This window comes from Labrus mixtus, chromosome 2 (assembly GCF_963584025.1).
Source record: "Labrus mixtus chromosome 2, fLabMix1.1, whole genome shotgun sequence".
Taxonomy (NCBI): domain Eukaryota; kingdom Metazoa; phylum Chordata; class Actinopteri; order Labriformes; family Labridae; genus Labrus; species Labrus mixtus.
In genome coordinates this window covers 14,559,515-14,572,917 of record NC_083613.1, presented here as the reverse complement: position 1 = coordinate 14,572,917, position 13,403 = coordinate 14,559,515, and the positions used below count along the sequence as shown (strand labels likewise).

Here is a 13,403-nt window from a genome sequence, read left to right as displayed (position 1 = left end):
GACCAGCCAGGCACATTGTTTCGATCTGAAAGCCGAGCAGAATAGTTTTTTTTTTTTACCCCCCCCCCCCCCACCGCTGAGGACTGTGCAGAGCTGCACACTTGCTTGATTTTTAGCAGGAAATTCAGCAGTTTACGGGCACCCTGAGGTGAGCCCATGTGTTGACAGTATTTTCACCTGCACTGCAGATAAACGGCTCCACATGTGCACATGGTGTTCAGTTTTTAAAAAAAAAACAACACTTGAGGTGGGCAGTGGCTGTCAGAGATGCAGAGAAAGTGTTGCCTTAATGTTGCAGTTCTTTCTCATTAAACATGTAAGCATTCAGGCTTCTTTTAGCTGAAGGGTCATTTCAGATGTTTAGGTGAGACAGTGGAAGGAGTAAACCTGCCGACAGTTTGCTCTAAGTCTCCTTTACTGCTGCATGCTGGGAGTTCTCAGGTCGCTCTTTTGCCTTCTAACCCTGACAGTTTTACAGTGTAACCTCTGACCTTTACCAAACACACCGCCTCAGCAGAGCTCGCTCTCCACTTGACAAAACAACTTGTTGCTCTGCTGCATACGTTCAAGAAGGTTTTGCTCTTTGTGTATTTCTAGTCTTCAGTGTTTATCTCAGTTTTACAAAACAAACAAGAATACATTAACCTGGGATTTGATATTCACAATTATACTCAATTATACTCAAAATATGAATATTTCAGTGTGTTCCTGTATTTCAGACAGACTGGTCCAGCATAAAAAAAAACGAAATAGATACAATAGAAGACAAAAATCAACAGGGATCTGGTTATCAGAGCTGCTTGGATTATCTTCAGACTGAATCACAGCCGCGCTGATATTCAGTGGGACGTCACTCCCTCTCGTGATGTTCCTGAAGTGTCCACAGACGGCCGTTTTTTTTTTTAGCTGGCAGCGCCCGTTGTCAAGACCGATGTTGTTCAGTGTTCACTGATGCTCTTTTACACAACTGAAGTTCCTAACGGATAACTAAAGTTATTTGAAGTTGAAGTTTTAGCTTTTACCGTCCTGAGCGCTAAATCGCCCTCGACGTTAGCCGTCGCTGCTCTCTACAATCCTACAATTCACTTAGCAGACTCTTTTATCCAAAGCGACGTACATCAGAGAGTAAGTACAACACAAGCAAGGATCTAGAAAAAAAGGGAACAATGTCAGTAAGAGCAAACGATCAGCTTTGAGTCTGATTGGACACACAGGTGCTGACAGGAAGTGACCAGAGGCAAAGCACAACATTGACGTCAGTTCTTGAGAGCTCTAATCAGTATAGAAACTATCTTATAAGTCGTCGTTATCAAACAAAAACAATCGTCACAACCATCATCATCATCATCAATAATATGGAGACCATCATCATTAAGTTAGTAGGTATTCATGAAAGAGCTGGGTCTTTAGCTTGTTCTTAAAGGTGCAGAGGGACTCTGCAGATCAAATTTATTGGTCTCTCTCAGTTGAAAACAACGTCACGCTCGTCAATGTCACTTCTCTCTCACTGACCAATCAAAATACAGAAGGGGCGGGACTTCTGATATCAGCTTTGTTGACAGCAACGACGGAGGAGACGCTAGTCTGACTCGTCTTTTTGAAGGAACACTTTTTAGGGTCTAGAGCTGCTGCTGATACCAGGACACGACTCCTTCAAATGGTTTTTGAACCGGAGGTTGTGGGCGCTGCCGTCTGAGGACGCAGGCCCTACATGAATCATTTGAAATCTACAAAGCCTTAGGATGTCATGATGCCAGATCTATAAACCGTACTTCTGATAATCAAAAAATATTGATACCTGATTTATTACCAAGGCAACGACAACAGAACATGTAGGCGCCCGATTTAGTTTCATTTCAGTTTTTTAATGAACAAATATGACAAGCAAACTCCTGCACACTGAATCGGCCTGAATCGCCATCACAAAGGTTGAAGCTCTTTGTTGTGTTTATATCAGAAGATGAAGTAGCATCAGCAGCTTGTTCCTTCATCTGAATGAAGTGCACTGACCCAGCTCGTGGAAAATGGAGCTAAGAAGTGTCCACACACTTTTCTTCATAATGCCCAACGTTCTTAAATATTGATTTCATCGTTTTGATTTGGGATTATTGCAAAAGATGCTTCCAGCCGAGTATTAAAAATGGAGAGCTCTGCAGTGCTGTTGTTCAGAAGTGAGGGATGTACATTATGCAACACCCGGTCCCTGTGTACGAGTGTATCTGTGCAGGTGTGAAAGGATTCACTGTGTGTGTGTGTGTGTGTGAGAAAGTAAAACAGAAACTTAACGCGGCTCTCTTTGTTTTCACAGGGGGTTTGGAAAGCAAGGATTCCAGTGCCAAGGTAAGAACAAACTTCCCAGACTCTTTCCCACATTATGAGCAGTGGAGAAATATCAATATAAGACAACATGACAAAATAAATGACCATCCCAGTCGTTTGGGCACATCCTTCCATCATACATGTTGTCTGAAGGTCCATCATTTCCATGCACCAAAATGAAAACCGCTCCTATGACATTATGCTAAGCTACAGTTGGCGTTGTGATGTCGTGGTCATCCTGCAGCCTGAAGGCAGTGAGCTACAATGACACTGTTTTTCATTTCTCTACACTGTGCTGCATGTTAGCAGCGGTGAACTAGTTTCTGATATTACGAGTTAATTCTTTTCACAGCTCTGACACTCAACGAGTTATTCTTCTCAGCTTGTGGCACGGTGCTGAATTCGATTAAAAAAAGTTGTTTTCACGCTGACACACGCTGTTTAATGTGCTGTTCAGACAGTTAGCATCAGTAAAGTACTTCCTGTTGAGTGAAGCTCTTTCATATAGGGCTTTCACACTTTGAGAAAACTCCTGATATTTTGCCGGAGGAGCTTTATGCGTCGCTCGCGGGCTGCACGGACACCCAAAGAGGGAACAATTGAATCAAGCTGATTTTGTTGCTAACGCTCGCTTGTGTTGCTTGCTGTTAGGACACGGTGTCAGGATTCATTGTGTTGATGTGTAAACTGCTCCGCCTGTCAAAGTCGGACTCTAACACAGAGTGCCCAGGTAGCAGTGCAGGAATCAGGGATGCTGTTAGGTAACCGTCCTGCGTCGTTTACACTTTCCAATCTAAAAACAGACACTACACACTGTCCATGCTTTACAGGGTCGCACCTCATTTTACAGAGCGATGCTTTGTGAACAACAAAATGTTTTCCTGCATATAAACTTATGACGAAGAAGAAGAACAGGGACACAGTAAACAAAGGGGAGCCTTTAGGCTCGGATCGGGACCCTTGACACACCAACAGAAGGGTACCAAAAAAGTAGGATGGTACGGATCCCTTATTTTGGTACCATTCCCAACTTTGGGAACGCCAATGAACTGGTACCGTACCGAACTAAACTGGACTGGACTGGACTGCTTGGTGGAAACACACCAGAAAAAGGGGGGCGGCTTCTGGATTTCCCACTTTTGCACATTTTATTTCTGGTGTAATTTTATCAGAAAGTCGGCAAAAGTAGCCGAAAGATGCAGAACGTTCCCATGACGAGTGGATTTTTGCTTTTTGTGTAAGTTTAAAGTAATATCTTGAGTGTTGTGGAGGTCTGGTTTGGAGGCACTCGATGGATTTCTTCCTCTCGTGTTGTTCAGACATCAGATGACTGTCTGTCTCTCTCTGTCTGTTAGACACTTCAAATAAACACATTACCACTCACGGCGTTTGATCTCTGTGATTCAGAAGCTCCTCCCTCGAGAGCACCAGAGACTCTGAAACAAAAAGAGGTCTTAACTGAATCATTACTCATCATACTCATACACCAAGAAGGGTTATAGTGGGCTGTGTGTCTGGGAAATGTTCGCCCATAGGAAGACAAATATTAGCAAATGTCTTTATGTTCAATTTACAACCGACGCCTACACTCAGTCTAAGTCAGTCCAAGGTGTCGGCGTGTTGACAGCTGCACATGTTTTTGCATAACCTGACATTATCGTCTGCGCGTTCTGCAGCCCCCCTCGTCTGCTTTCACAGCAACTTGTCACAATGTCGTCCCGCCTCAGTGTCACCGCGGCGGCTTCTGATACAGGAGGTGATAAAATGATTAGAGGCGGCGCTCTGGATGGTTTTTCTCTTCTGCATCAAACATTCAGACGGCAGAGGGTCGATTACTCCCGTCAGAATCCAGACACTCCTTCCTCCTCCATCATAAATCTGCGCCTGGATCTGCTAAATAAATAATGAGTGCCTCGCCAAGAGGAAGGTGATTGGTTACTCTGCAGCTATTCAGAGGGGGAAAGGTCCCCGCTTTATGATATCTGTTTAGCCATCAATTATTAAACTAAAGCTTCTGTAAAATGAGGGTCAGGTCCTCCAACAGAGACAGTCACTCTCTCAGTCACCGCGTGAAAATGACAAAGTGATGAATTGCAGAGTGACATTTCTGTAACTAGACTGACATTTAATTCTCAGCCTGGAAAACGTTTCTAAGAATAGGGCGGGCTGCACAGCATAACAGCTCCTTTATCGTTGAGATTGCACGTCATATATGACCGCTCATTGAATGTCAGTGCTTGTTTGGTTATTTCAAAGAACATTTTGGAGTTAGATTGAGGGTTGTTTCACACGAGGGACCGGGTACACTTGACCCCAAAGTCTGGTTCATTTTATTAGTGTGAACACAAACGTACTGGACTTGGGTACTGTGTCTGAGTCCGCTTGAAGAGGTGGTCTCGGGCACAAACGTGTACCTGAGATTTAAACGCAACCGTGCTCAAACAAGGAAGTGGACCGCTATATGATGTCATTCCCAACGCGACCTCCTGCCCCTCCAAAAGAAAGGCACAAACTACTTTATGGATTATACATCATTTAAGTACGCCTTTTCCACGTTCCACTCACCTGAGCAACATCTCTGGTCAGGTATGCTCTGCTCGTGTTCCTACCACGAGCGAGGTTTTGTCTTTGACACAGTCACAGACTGACACATCTCCTTTATTGTTCATCTCAGATGCAGCGCCAGGATATGGATTTGTCTGAGCCTGAAGAATTTACAGCTGTTGCCTTTCCTTATACCATTTTCTATTGGCTTATTTTAATGATATTTCACTAAAACATTCACAACTTCAAATTTCCACAACACTACCCAGCACTTAGTTTTTGTTTCTGTATTATCCATTTATTTGTATTTTTAGGGCCTACACAGGGTGTGAGGACCCTCTTGGAATGCAAATGATTATTACTGTTATTGTTTCAACATATCTGAGTGTCTGCTTCAAACTGACAGACTGGGGCTCCAAATGTGCGATACGTCAGCTCCTGTTGGGGGGGGGGGGGGGGGGGGGGGGGGGTTTGGCCTCACTATTGTACAAGGAAGTGGAGATGTGTCGTCCATTTTTAAATACAATCAATGGTTGCAACACATTCCATTTCTCTGACTTCATTTGTTGAAGCTAAACCTTATTTTGGTGCAAGTGAAAAAACATATCTGCAAGCCCTACACAGTGAAACATTAGAGCCATGTTAGCGTTTGGGAAACAAACACGCCCGTCTGTAACCACCGTCCTAGATTGTATCAGCTTTGTGAACCATCACTGTGCTGTCAGTTGGATACTTTTCCTCAGGAGTCTTGTTTCACAGCTCTGTGCTGTGCAGCAGGGTGTCTCAAATCACCGTTGAGTCGTCATTGTTATACAGAAGAGCAATTTGTAGCCATGTCACTCAGCAGCTTCACTGCTCAGAGTGACATCCTCACACTTTGGGTTTTGGTTTTACATTTAGGTTTGAGGGTTGGTGTGAACCTCTTCTCTGACCTGTTTCACAGGTGTCGGCTGGAGACACATTCATATTGAGACCGTGGTCTCCTGCTGGCCACAGTGTTCTGGGGTCAAGTGCTTTTTATAAAAGCACTTGTAAGTGCAGACACTCAGTGCAGAGAGTGTTATTATAACATCTCAGTCTTTGCTTAGGATTTATTCACATGTACATGGCCATGAGTCATCAACACTGCGTTGATAATGTGTGCCATATGAGTGTGTTAGAGCATTGCCACACAAACCTGTACTTAACTCAAGTATGTGTGTAAATATAAGCACCGCTCTGACTGTGCTTACACACCAAAGACTGTATAAAACATGGACATAGTCTCTGTGATGTCATCCATAAGTTTCTGAAGCATAGTATTGAAGCCCAGTGATGGCAATGGCATTCGCTATATAGAAAATACTGTCTATAAACTAACTTTCTGTCAACGTAGCAACAGGCAAAAAGGTGGAGCTGAGGGGGATCTTAAGCTTCCTGACAAACAGCTACAACACACAGACCTCAACTCAGCCACGCCCCATATTATGCATAACTCGTATCCTTCATAAAATAAAAATGGATGAGTTATACATAAATTCACCTCAAGTAACACAGTGATTGCTGTGTCAACTGACAAAGACATGAGATATTTAAATTAAATTTGTATTTTGAACCATGCTGTAAACATGTTTAATTCTGCTGTGAAAATGGACACTTTAACATGAGTGTGTATGGGACTAATGGGGCTATTGCAGCAAGCCTCAAGTGGACACTCGAGGAACTGCAGCGTTTTTATTTTTTTTGCATTGGCTTAACTTTCCAACACCAAAGGTTGCTCTGATTAGCATAGAATGGCAGAATAGTGCATTAAGCTCATCCATGTTTAGGGTTTCTCTTAATAACGAAAACTTGAATTAGTAATGAAACAGACTTGTTTACTAAGACTAAGACTTTAAAAGACATCGGTGACAGTAGTGCCAAGGGTCAAGTTGCCTCTTTGGAAGATATGACATGCCAAACGCTCCGAACGTGTTTTCAGAGAGAGCAACAAGATGTTTGGCGATAGCAAAGAGTGGCCTCTCAAATGGCCATTAATGCGAAGAAAATATTCCCATCGTTTTTTAAAGGCGTATGTTGTTATTGTTATGTGATTAATCGGAGGCGTTGATGCAAAAAGAAACCTGAACAAGCAAAAGAATACTGCTTAAGAACATGCCAGAAAAAATACGTTACACTACCCAGGGAACGGAAAGCAAATTTCATAAATTGTGGAACCCCTTCCTGAAATTCTTTGAGAGACCCACTACTGTCATATCTGAGTAGCCTATTACTCTGTTTTAGTTATTTTATTTTATTTCCTTATTTTTCTTGATATGATTTATTTATTTTTGTAAAGTTTTTCATTTTTTTTATTTTTTTTATTTTCTTTCTTTCTTCATTTTTTCTTTCTCTTCCAAGTATTTTGTTGGGTGGGGGGGTAGTTTGGGGTGTGTTACTGCATCCTACATACCAACATAACTCTTAAATGCAACTCGGCTTCCTTTGGAGTTCGCAGGAAGGTGTGCCCTTATCTGTACAGATGTGTTTATTGTTGACCTTGACCTTTTATTATTCAGAATGTGACTTCTAGGTGCAGCTGTGGTTGTTTGTCGTCTGGATTAGGCTTGTCTCATGTTTGGGTGTTTTGCGACATGTATGAGTGTTTTTGTTAAGGTTGGGTGGGGGGAAGAAAATAAAAATATTTCCCTGTACAGTAAAAGCTATTTTCTGTTATTATCTTTCAATAAAAAGACCTTTGAAAGAAAGAACATTCCAGATGACCCAACACTGATTAAGTACTGATGTGCTTACGACCATAAAAACACTTGTATGTTCTCTCCAACATCCATACACACTGTTTATAAATGAGGGGCCAGGAATTCTGCCAAACACTGACGTTTCTTACAGGGTGTTAATGGCCGTTGTTCTCTGTAAGCTAAATCACAAACATTAGTACAATCCCACAGTGTTGATCCAGTTTCACTCTTTTAATAACAAGCTTTTTGGTCCATAAAAAGCAGGACATTTCTGGAAGAATAAAAAGGATTTCCCAGTGTTGTACAAATTCGTGAAAAGTCTCACTTCCTCCTCCATACACTGCTTCCTACAGGATCTTTACTATAAATCCGATGCAGTCGATAGATTTGTTTTCACTTAATTGTTTTTCCTGAGGCGGACCTCTAACTCCCTCGCCCGATTGGACCTTTATTGGCAGGCTGTAGATACTGATTTCCCCCGAGGCTTCCCAATGTTCCCTGATTCACACCAGGAGAAACTAATAGTTTTTGCCGTTGCCCCTCAAGACAGGAGGATACGCAATGTAAAGCTGAACAAGCGAGGGCATGCACAGGTCTAAAGTGATGAATGTTTTGACCCCGTTTTGATCCCTGCTTCGACCCCTGTTAGGACTAATAGTTCATGCTTATTGTAAATGTGTTGACCTGCTTAAGAAAACAATGAATCTGTAAAGATACATTTCAACATTAGGCAGCAGTAGCTCAGTCTGAGAACCTGAGGATTACCGGTTCAAGTGTCAAAATCTGGAAACTGGAAATAGGTCTGGTAACTGGAGAGGTGCCAGTCCACTTCCTGAGCAGTGCAGAGGTGCCCTTGAGCAAGGCACTGACGCCCCCCTCCAGCTCCAGAATTTCCCCTCATTAGATTAATAAGTACATAACCCTCATCTTCTTTTTTACAACTTGAACTAACCAGTTCAACCAGCCCTGCCTCTCTGTTGATCCGTTTGTTCTTCTTGTTTGATCTATCAGAGCAACAATTTCAACCTCTAAATCCCATCAATGTACAGACTCTTTGTTTACCCTGTGCTGCTCCTGTGTTTGGACGGTACTCTGAATATCCTTGTGCACATCCGCCATTCCCAATAAGGCTTCTGTTGACAGTCCATGGAAAAGTAAACTCAGGTATCCACGCTCCCTGCCTATACTGGCTGCTGCATGCGCTCTATACGGTTACTTCTTCTCTATTTTAGCTCGCTCCTATAGCAACATTCACATCATTGCACTGTGCTCACACAAATCTAACCACAGGCGGAGAACCATTATGTATGTTTAAAGTGTTAACGACAGACTATAAATCATTCAACTGTGTTGTTAAATGTAAAATCCTAACAGGCAGCCGCACCAAAACAAAAACACCAAACCATCATTTCTCTTCATTGATGCATTAGTTTGAAGCGATCGGTTCTCTTTGGGGGGCAGGGGCGTTACTCCACTTATAATGAAATATTAATTCTTTCAGAGAGAGAGTTTATTAAAATTACAACCCCAGGTGGCCTGAAATGAATCCCACTGATGTGAGCCTCAGTGAGTAATACCGGAAATATTGTGTTTCTTCGCAGGGAAGTCAGGAGTTATTTCCAATTGTGCCTTAATGAGACAACAAAGGATATTTTTCTGGAGTCATGCCGCTGGGTCCTTGTGATGTAATAGCAACATGTTGAAAACTAGAAACTTTGAAGTCACAGTGCAACAGAAATCTTATCTTTTCTGTTCGTGCCCCTTCTGGCTCATGCAGAAAATCGATTTCAATGTAAAATTTTGTGAACTCCATTGTTTGAACTCCTCAATCTGTTTTCTAAAGTTTTGTATTTAATCACACACAAATATGAAGAAGCGATACACACTTCAAACATAAGATGCCAGAGCCCCAGCATGGTTTTTAGGGGTGTTACAAGATGATTTTTTACGGGGGCGCATGTGGACTCGCGGTTAGGTCGCGCTCCTTGTACGGAGGCAATGGTCCTCCAAGACGATGGCCCGCGTCTGACTCCAACCTGTGGCTTTCCCCACTCTCTCTTCCTGGTAAGGCAAACAAACTTCTACAGGTTGTGACCAGTGAAAGCGTTTGATATTCTGGACTGGTTGTGCTGCTGCTTGCAAATGTTAGCATCCTAGCACAGGTATCGCTTTGCCATCTCAACAGGTGACATTCTTCATTCTTTTGAATCGCTGACGGGCAGACTTTTGGAAAAGATTCCCTACATGACATGAACTGGTAAGTTCCCTAAGTCCGCGTTAAAGTCTATAGTATAGGCAAAGCCACAATGAACATGTTCATAACTTTGAAACCGGGCCATTTATGCTACTTTTTTTTGTATATTTATTTTTTGGGCCATTGTTTCCTTTATTAGATAGGACAGCTGAAGAGAGACAGGAAATGTCTGGAGGAGAGATTGGGGGATGACATGCAGCAAAGGACCAAGGTCGCATTCGAACCCATGCCCGCTGCGGCAAGGACTATAGCCTCTGTACATAACCGCTAGGCCATCCAGCGCCCCATTACTTTTTCAGCGATCCAAGCCTATACATACCAATTTACTCCGGTCTTTAATGTTCAAATCAGTTAACAGTTCAAATTGGTTTATCTGTACATCTCTATCCTTTCTGCCATGACAGCCTTAATACTAACGAAGGCAATGGTCCTCCAAGCGGACGGCCCAGGTCAACTCCGGCCCTGTGGCCCCTTTCCCCACATGTCATTCCCCACTCAGAGACTTCTGGAGTTTCTTTTCCTCATATTAAGCCCACATGACTTGATTTCTGAGATGGAGAACTTGTTGTTTATTAAACCCTCAGTAATAATTTCCCTTTCATCATTTGGTCGTCTAAGAAGTCATTTTAGGTAGTTATGGTTCTTGATGGAGACATGAAAGCCTTTTTGTTCTGTGGCACTTGGACTCTGTTTGAAAGTAAAAAATAATACAAAGCAACAGATTGATTGCTAACAGTGTTGATGCTAAGGGCTGAATTTCGTCCTTCGTCTTTCTTTCTACTTGAAAAGATTCCGGTGGAACAAAGGAGATCAGTTTCCTGAGCTTGTGCGAGGTTTTCCTCATGGCTGAGCTCCCGGGGGTGAAAAAGTCCAAACTGCTTTTTCCTTTAAACAGTTTTGGCCTCGTTGAGATGAACAAGGTACGAGATGTAGAGCTCTTCTGAGTAGAGAGGAGTGTGTGTGTTTAGGAGGCAGAGAGGGAAGAGGGCAGAGTTCAACATAGGCTATATTTAAAGCCGCTCCTCAGCCTCCAGAAGAGACACACGGCTAAGCATAGAGCCTGTCGACTCTGTTTACAGGAGGACGCTCTCTCAGTCTTTAGATGGACACGATTACATGATGTCTTTATGAAGAGAGACACATGCTGAGTGTCAAGTCCTGCAGATGTTAACAAGTTCTAGACCTGACGTATACAGTATGTTTCAACCTTTTATTACATTTCAGTTACTTATTGCTTATGCTATTATGCTGAAATTAACGTTTTAATTTCTAAAAGTTGCATTAATCCACGTGCTATCTTGTCCCTTTAGGCACACCGTAGTAAAGCAACATAGCATCTCCCTGTAGCCACAGTGATGAAAAAGAACGACACCTCTGGCTCATTTCACTTTAAAAAGTCTGAAGTAATATCACCTTGTGACCTCAAACATTTCACTTTTTTTACTCTTACTGGTGTGTTCCATTTACTCCGTAACTCGGATCTCAGAGCTGGGAATGATGTAACACCCGAGTTAACCGCGTTCCAGTTGCAAGTTGGCCCATCAACATGGAGGCCTCCTGGAGTCAGCTAAGTTTAGTCAGCTAAGTTTAGTCAGGTGTTTAGTCAGCTAATACTAATTAAGCTTGTTATGAAAAACTGAGGACCATCACCAACTCAACCCGATGACAGTGAAGTATTAAACGACTGAAAAAGGATCCTGTACGACTTCTAATCGCTGATATAACCCAATAACATCCCTCTACATTGGTCCTTTTCCTTTTGACTTTTAAATCCGTCCGTCGCACATAAAGGGAATAACGTGTTCTCCTCAGAGACAGCAGTCATTGGTATCACTTCTGTGATTGACCCCTTTTAAAGAGCAGTGATCAGGACGCTGACCCAGTGACCTGAGAGATATGATCCATCTGACAGAGACCTCTATAATAACTCTGTATACTGTAATAACTCCAGTAAATCCCCTTCAGTAAAACCTCTTAGTCCTAAAGCCTCCCCAGCTGGAAGATGGTCACCCCCATGGATTCATGCTCGCCATAGAGAGGAGTTAAAACAACTTTTTATTATTCAATTCAGCATCTTATCAGATCCAGAGGCACCATTTATTTTACCATGAAACCAACTGTATCAGGATCAAGGGTGTCAAATATTTAGATACTGTAAAACTTGAATGAATAGCCCGGGCTTTTATTTACTTCAGTCTATAAAAGGACCCTGCCTTTATTTAAGACAGACGTCGCTACGAGACGGGCCTTTAATTATTTTCAAACAAACTCAATCACAGCAAAGATGGGAAGGTAAAAAAAATGTAAATTTTAAATTTACACCAGATAGAATATTTAACATGACATAACGTGCATAAAATGGATATCGATAAACACATTACAAATCACTTATTGGATGTTGCTTTGTAGGACAGCCCATCCATACCAACCTGCTGCACTGCTGGGAGAGACCCCCGTCAATATCATTTAGCAACTAATCAAACCAAATTGGGTCCTCTAACTGAAACCTAGCTGTATTTGTCAAAAACTAGCAGAAACACCAGGAAAGTTAAAAAAAAAGGATTGGGCCTTAAATTGGGATTGGCACCAGGAAACCAATTTGGTGGAATAGCTTAGTTCTTTTTCCTTCTTCTATTTCATTCTTCATACTTGGATACAAACTATTCTCTTCCTCAGGTCGGTTTCACCAGTTCGTCTTGACTACGGTCAACTTGGAGTTAGTTTTCATCGGGGGTGGGGTAGCAGAGCCTTGCCTCATCTTCTGTTATTGTTTTGATTGAGAGCCCCCCGGTGGCAGAAATTTACATACTGTGTTATTAAGTCATATGCCAAACATTGCCAATCTTTCATTGGATTAAGACAAAGTCAAGTTTGAATTTAGCCAAAAATTAGGTGCGTATGATTTTGTTTGTGATATTGAGACAGAAACTGTACTAGCATCGTGTTGCAATTTAAAATCCTGGTTTAGTGAATCAGGACATCGTGCAACACTTTTCATCACTCGCTCTTTTGTTATTTTGGTTCAAATGGGAAAGCTGTGTTCCACTAATTGTTGTTTGTGTTCCCATTGGATGAAAGGGAACAGAGAGATTCAGTGGAAAAACATGTTTCTGAATATTACAGGAAATCACAGCTGAGGACGCCTTAATGACTTCTTGGGTGAATTTATGATGCGGGCTACAAATTTGCTTCCGACCAGCTCATTTTTGCCAAACTGAACCACCCGGCCTTTCTGGATTTCCCTGAAAGCTTTTTGTCTCTCTTACGGTTCCTCCTCACCCATAAATCCAGACCAGCTGCATTAAGATTAGACGAATCAATCAACCCCCTCTGCATTATTTATCGCCTTAATTCCCACCATGCATTTGTGGTAGATGCGGTCCTGTGCTTTCAGAGCTCTAATGGACTTTGCACTGTAAAAGGGAATGTTTGCACATAAAAATGCTGCTGTTTGTCAGCCCGGGGGGACGGTTTTGGAATATGTCAATCCTGGTGCAAATAGAATGAGCTTCCATCATAAATATTGCTTTTGAACTCATCTGACTAAGCCGCGATGTTCAGTCAAATAT

General features: G+C 42.3%; 1 protein-coding gene across 2 annotated transcripts in view; it reads left to right on the top strand.

Moving 5' to 3' along the window:
- prkcaa (protein kinase C, alpha, a) overlaps positions 1-13,403 on the top strand; it is a 156,563-nt gene that overhangs the window by 1,527 nt on the left and 141,633 nt on the right. For both annotated transcript variants that reach the window (XM_061064576.1, XM_061064569.1), the window contains exon 2: positions 2,309-2,340. In XM_061064576.1, coding sequence (XP_060920559.1) covers positions 2,309-2,340 — 32 coding nt within the window. The remainder of the gene's footprint in view (positions 1-2,308; positions 2,341-13,403) is intronic.